At 37.7% G+C, this 6,317-nt stretch overlaps 1 protein-coding gene across 1 annotated transcript in view; it reads left to right on the top strand.

Annotated features, from left to right (window-relative positions):
• Nucleotides 1–521: 521 nt before the first annotated feature.
• LOC107569300 (zinc finger protein ZFPM2-like) overlaps nucleotides 522–6,317 on the top strand; it is an 80,384-nt gene continuing 74,588 nt past the window's right edge. The window contains exon 1 of the mRNA XM_016255358.1: nucleotides 522–726. Coding sequence (XP_016110844.1) covers nucleotides 687–726 — 40 coding nt within the window. The 5' untranslated portion in view covers nucleotides 522–686. The remainder of the gene's footprint in view (nucleotides 727–6,317) is intronic.

Genomic DNA, 6,317 nt, shown 5'->3' with positions numbered 1-6,317 from the left:
TTTCCCCCCTGTTGCGGCGCCCCTGTTTATAGCATTACATTAAGTGTGGACTCAGAGGACGACTGTGCAAACCATGCAAAGTATATACATGCTGTATACTGCAAAAAAAAATAGTATGCATAGTATGCAAGTACGCTATTTTATAATACACAGCCACAGTATTCAGACACGGTTTAAATCGGTTTCGTTTAAACTTTTACATTGTGTTGTTCTGCACTTAAAATTTCCAGATAATTTGGCAATCAAAACAATAAATCCTGGCTGTAATTAAAAAGGCAAGACTGCATTCCGCAAACAAACAAACAAAATTGAAAAAACTCGGAAAGCTGCATATATTTCTCGGCAGCAGGCATCCCGAGGGGAAAGAGAAAACAGCTAGTAAACAGCAGAGTGCAGTGAATGTGTGTGGACAGTGTGGAGTGTGTGAGCGCTGCTGCAGCTCTATGGCGCACCGCTGCGCTCAAGCCTCCTGCAACAAAAGCACAACACGCGCTCATCTGCGCTGTCAGTGTGCGCCCGGATCTTAGCGCAACTTAACCCTCTCTCTACACGACGAGACCAGCAAAGCCTGGCTGGAATCAGACAAACACCGAAACACACCCGAGTTTTACAGGCAGTGCGTTTATCTGGGTTTGGATGAGCCGCGGTATCATTTGGTAATCTCGAGTCCAGCGCGCGGAGCAGGAATGTCCCGGAGGAAACAGAGCAACCCGAAGCAATTCAAACGTGAGTTTGCCAACGCGGATTTTACGCATGCCTTTTTCTTCTTACCCAGCACTGGGTTGTATTTAACCCAGCATTTTTTAGAGTGCACCTGTAAAGAGCACAGCTTTGCCAGCCACCTGCTCATAGTAAAGGACAAAGAGGTTGAGATGCTCCTGTCTTTTTTTTATGGTTGCATTTTGTTCCCAATTGAACAGAGTTTGCCCTGTTATCTGAACCCTGGCGATTCACCCTGGATTTTCATATTTTGCCTATTCCATTCTCTGGTGTGCCCTCTGCGAGGCAGATAAAGTGAGAGCACTGAAAGAGCTCCATTAATTTGCCCCGATGACTGTGGCGATAAGAGCAGATAATGGGTTTGATAAGCTGGGGAAGATATACCATCAGAGACCCCATTATTACCATTAGAATTCCAGGCTGGCAGTCTGTTCCAGCCTGATAATCCCTCCCCCATCCTCCACTTCACATGATAAGACAAGAAATAGTCAGTCCGCACTCTCTTTATTAGCCCGCCTGGATATTCCGATAATATGGTGATAAATTATGTATTTTCTCTTCTCCCACTATTTTAGCCGTATTGAAGGATCTGTCTCTCTCCTTATGGAGAGATAAAAAGGGCATTTTGGGTCATCTTTTTCCCTTCCCATGCATCCCTCCCCCCTCTGCTGGTGTTTACGGGTTTATTGTAATAAGAGTTTGATGGTAAGGGAGATTGGATGGCCAAGGTGTCTTGGTGGGAGAGCAGACGTCAGTGCTATCAGCTCAGCATCTCCAGCACAGGCTGCTACCAGCTGTTCATCTCAACCTCTTATCACCTGCACGGCCAATCGCAGTGTAAATTTGACCAAATTGTTGGTTGGTGCGAGGCGGGTTCGCCAAGTAAATGACAGCGAGAACGGCACGAGTCGCCATGGTTGTCTACCAGCTATTTTTGTCATGAACTGAAACGTAATTCATTGTCATGTTGAGGACATTTTTACTGTCTGCGAATTTGTAAAAAAGCAAATAATTGCTGTTGGTTCCCTACACTCTCAGAAACAAAGGTACAAAAGCTGTCACTGGGGCGGTAACCTTTCAAAAGGTACTAATAAGCACACTTTTATTACACTTTTAAGCACGGATACTAATATGTACGTTTATAGTACTAATTTGAATCCTTTAGGGTGTACTCAGGAAAGAAAAGGTACAAAAAGAGGCTGTAGATGCACTGAGGAATTTTTTTTATGAATTACTTACAGAATTTGAAATTGTGGTGTGTGTGTGTGTGTGTGTGTGTTTGTGCGCGTTTTTGTGACAAATGAGGACATACATTTGTATAATGACAAAGGTATGACAGGTATTACAAGGAGAAGGTGACTTTTCAGGACATTACCCCATGTCCCCACTTTTCAAAACGCTTATAAATCACACCGAATGGGGTGTATTGAAAATCTGAAATAGCACAAAGTCTCCTGTGAGGGGTAGGTTTAGGGGTAGGGTTGGTGTAGGGCAATAGCACATACAGTTTGTACAGTATAAAAACCATTACGCCTATGGGATGTCCCCACTTTTCACACAAACAAACCTGTGTGTGTGTGTGTGTGTGTGTGTGTGTGTATGTGCATTTATATATAAAACACAGAATATATGCATCATAACTCTCTCGAATACTTGATTTTGCGTTCTATCTTTGAATGTCTTTGTCTAATGACTGCCAAACCTTATAGATTTGACTAATTTACAAAGTGTCTTGTCTTTAATTTCACTCTGCATCTCTTTAATCTCTAATATTAAAATGATTTTAAGTTAATATGTATAATAGGCAGTCTGGCAATCATTGTTGCACAATAAACCCCTTAAAAACGTAAAAAAATTATTGTATTGTTAAAAAAAAAAAAAAAAATTTTTTTTAATTGCATTTATTTTCAAGATGCACAAGCATGTTTTTATTTAAGTAAAAACACGTATATATATATATATATATATATATATATATATAAATGTGTGTGTGTGTGTGTGTGTGTGTGTATGTATATACGTATATATATATATATACACACACACACACACACACACACGTTCATAGTTAATGTGACACAACTGTGGTTCTTCTGTGAACTTTAGTGAACTGACTTCACTATAAATAACCTTGACAGAAAATAAGTCATTGCAAAAAATGAAGAAGAGTGAATTTAGTTAACTCTAGCATCTTTTGTGTGCAGATATTGAAATTGCTATATCTATTTCAATGATAATGCCATGCTTTTAAGTGCTATTTAGGTGTCCAGATACTGTTTGTGGCCACTGTATATGTATACATGTAAGAACTGTTTCAATATGACATAACTGCTAATGAAGTTTTGTCACTAGTTTCAGCTCTTGCAGCCGTGAACTGTCAAAGTATTTCTCTTGCTCTCATTGTTCACAATACTTTAATGATTTATTTGGAGGCTGTCATTCGTGGTTGTCGGCGCTAACTTTGTGCTGTCAGAATATGATAATTTATTTCATTATTATACCCTATAAAGGATGTCAGATTTGTTGCCTCTCCTTTATTCTTTTTTTAATCTGTTTTGATTAACTTCATCTGCCAACTGTCAGTGTGAGGCATCCCTCAGTCGCGAGCTATCTCTCACAGATCAGTGCAATATGAAGAGAGGGCTTATTGCGTGCCAACTTTCTCCCCAGCATCTGTTCAGCACTAATGAGCTATGAAGTGCTGTGACTAGGCTGCAGGAGGAGGAGGAGGGGAGATGAAGAGGACAGGAACACCACGCGCCTGTCTCACCCTTCTCCAGGAACGCTGCGAGACGTCCCAACTGTTTAGGAATGCAGCTACTGTTTGTCTTTGTTTGTTACACACACCGATTCCACAACTCAGCGATTAGTGATGCCTGGATTCTAATTTAAAGTAGCGAGCCACGAGAAGCTCTGCATTACAGTAAAGGTAAGGGTGTTAAAAAATGGTGCAAATGCAGAATGATAAAACACGAATTAATGATCAAAAATTAGTTACATTTCTTAAAACTATTATTATAATATTATGTATTATTAAATATATTATTATAATGTAATATTATGTGTAATAATTAGTGGTGACAAGCAATGCATTTATTCAGTCGCAGAACGACCGAGAACGGGAGACGTTCTCCACTTCACTTCAGCGCCACAAAACGGTGCTCTTCAATTACACGCACAAAGGCATCCGGCGCGCGCTGTAGCCTGTATCCTTTCATATAAAAGTGCGAAATATGAAAGAAAGTCATGAAGTTAACAAAAAGGCGATTAAAGCTGCCTTAAAACAGTGCATGCATGTAATATATTTTATAGGAGAGTCACCTTTAAGAACATGTCATGTCTCTGAAATGGTTTTCAAAACTCTCTAGTCTCACTCATCTAACACACCCGATTTAACTCGTCAGCTCATTAATAGAGACTTTAAGACCTGAGTGGGTCAGAAATGGTAAAAAGAGTGTCAGATCCGCATAATGTTCAGCAGCGGCAGCTCTTAAAGAAGTAACAGCCAAAATAACCTGATAACCAGCTGCTGTGATGTCTATAAATCAAAGGACAAAGAAAAAAAGAGGAAAAAATAACTTTTATAGCTTTAATGATTCACCTATATTTAATTTAGAATTTAGTGTTTGATAACTTCAATTTAATTTTCTGTATATTTCTGCTGAAGGGCACAGGTAAATATGACATTTATTATAATGGGTGGGTTCATGTGAAGATTGTTTTAAGTTCACTAGAAGTTATTTTTTAAAGTCTAACATTTTATTTCTGCTGAAGGGCACAGGTAAATATGACATTTATTATAATGGGTTTATGTGAAGATTGTTTTAAGTTCACTAGAAGTTATTTTTTAAAGTCTAAATTTTTTTTTAAATTGATAGCTCTCAATTATACTGTAATGTTGAATGGCTAGTCAATGGTTAAATATTAGGGGGGGGCAATTTTATAGAGTAATCAGTATTGGTATCATTGATTCCGGCCTTCATTCATAAAAAAGATGCCATTAAACAAATATTACAAAAATATACTGTCTTTATGTTGTTTGTACATTAATTAAATTATTGCAATATAAAAGTATCTTTAAAAACTTTAATGTTAGGTGGGATTAATCGTGATTAATTTCAGAAAAATGTGCGATTCATTAGTTACGTTTTTTAATCGATCGACAGCACTAATAATAATATAAATGTTATATTAAATATTGATATTTTGTATTTATATTAATAATAATTATACATATGGTACTGTTCAAAAAAGTTTTTTAATTATTTTTAAAATGTTTTTGAAAGAAGTCTCTAATGCTAACCATTTATTTGATCAATAAAAAAAAAACAGTAATATTTTGAAATATTATTAGAATTTAAACAACTGTTTTCTATGTGAATATATTGTAAAATGTAATTTATTGCTGTGATCAAAGCTGAATTTTCAGCATCATTACTCCAGTCTTCAGTGTCATATGATCCAGAAATCAGTATAATATACTAATTTGATGCTCAAGAAACATTTCTGATTATTATCAATGTTGCTGCTTCATATTCTTGAGGAATTTGTGATAGTTCAAAATAACATATATTTGAAATATAATTTTTTTCTAACATTATAAATGTCTTTACATCAGTTTTGATAATTGTTTTAATCAATTAAATGCATTCTTGCTGAATAAAAGTATTAATTTCTTTAAAAAAACGTATAATTGTATAAAAATAATTGTTCACTAAATATTGTTATTGAAACGTTCACATTAGTCAACCAATACAAAATATAACCAAACACTTTAATACACATGTACAAAAGCGTGTCCTTAAAGCGCGTCTGTAGGCTGCCTCGGGGACCAGTAGCTCTAAAAGAGGCCGACAGAATCAATGGCAAAAACAAGATAAGCGAGATGTTTATTTGACGAGCCTTAATCATTGATGCCCTGCTGTGCTAGATGTCCTATCAGTGAGGTCCAGCGGCTCTAAGGGAACACGCTACTTTTATTCTCCTCACCTTCATTGAGCCTTTAGAGTTCAATGATGTTAAATCAATAACTGTTGTCAGATGCACAAACCAGTGCTTGGTTTTCAATGGGAACAAAAAGATGGCTCAATTAGAGTGTTTGTACTGAAGATTTGTTAAAGAGTTTGTCCTTCCAGTTATACCAGCGTCCCTTTAAGGCATGTCATTGCACTTGGCGGCCATCTCGGTAGCGCCCTTGTGCGTCTATTTTCTATGTCATCAATAGGCAAGTACATCTCCTGTCTACTTAAATGGAAAAAGACAGAAGTAGCCAAAAGTGTAGATCAAGATCACATTGAGAGAGAGAGAGAGAGAGAGAGAGAGAGAGAGAGAGAGAGTGCGATTTGCCGAGGGGGATGGGGAGAATTTCCCCCCTTCTGGTCTATGCATCCCTGCCTCTGCTAAATTACTTTTATCCCTCGTGGGGATAAAAACATCCCGCGAACCCGCTCTAGGGATGTGCCGATACGAGTATCGGTACAGAACGGTTCACGGGGCAAATTCCAAATGGAAGTGATCATCCCTATCCCCTTGGAGTGGGGACTTTGGAGTGAGCAGGGCATGTGCGTGCCATTATGTAGTCGTTTGGAATGCACTTG

This window comes from Sinocyclocheilus grahami, unplaced genomic scaffold (genome assembly GCF_001515645.1).
Source record: "Sinocyclocheilus grahami isolate Dianchi unplaced genomic scaffold, SAMN03320097.WGS_v1.1 scaffold1331.1, whole genome shotgun sequence".
NCBI lineage: Eukaryota > Metazoa > Chordata > Actinopteri > Cypriniformes > Cyprinidae > Sinocyclocheilus > Sinocyclocheilus grahami.
The sequence above is the reverse complement of the archived record's forward strand: the minus strand, read 5'-3'. Positions and strand labels throughout refer to the sequence as shown.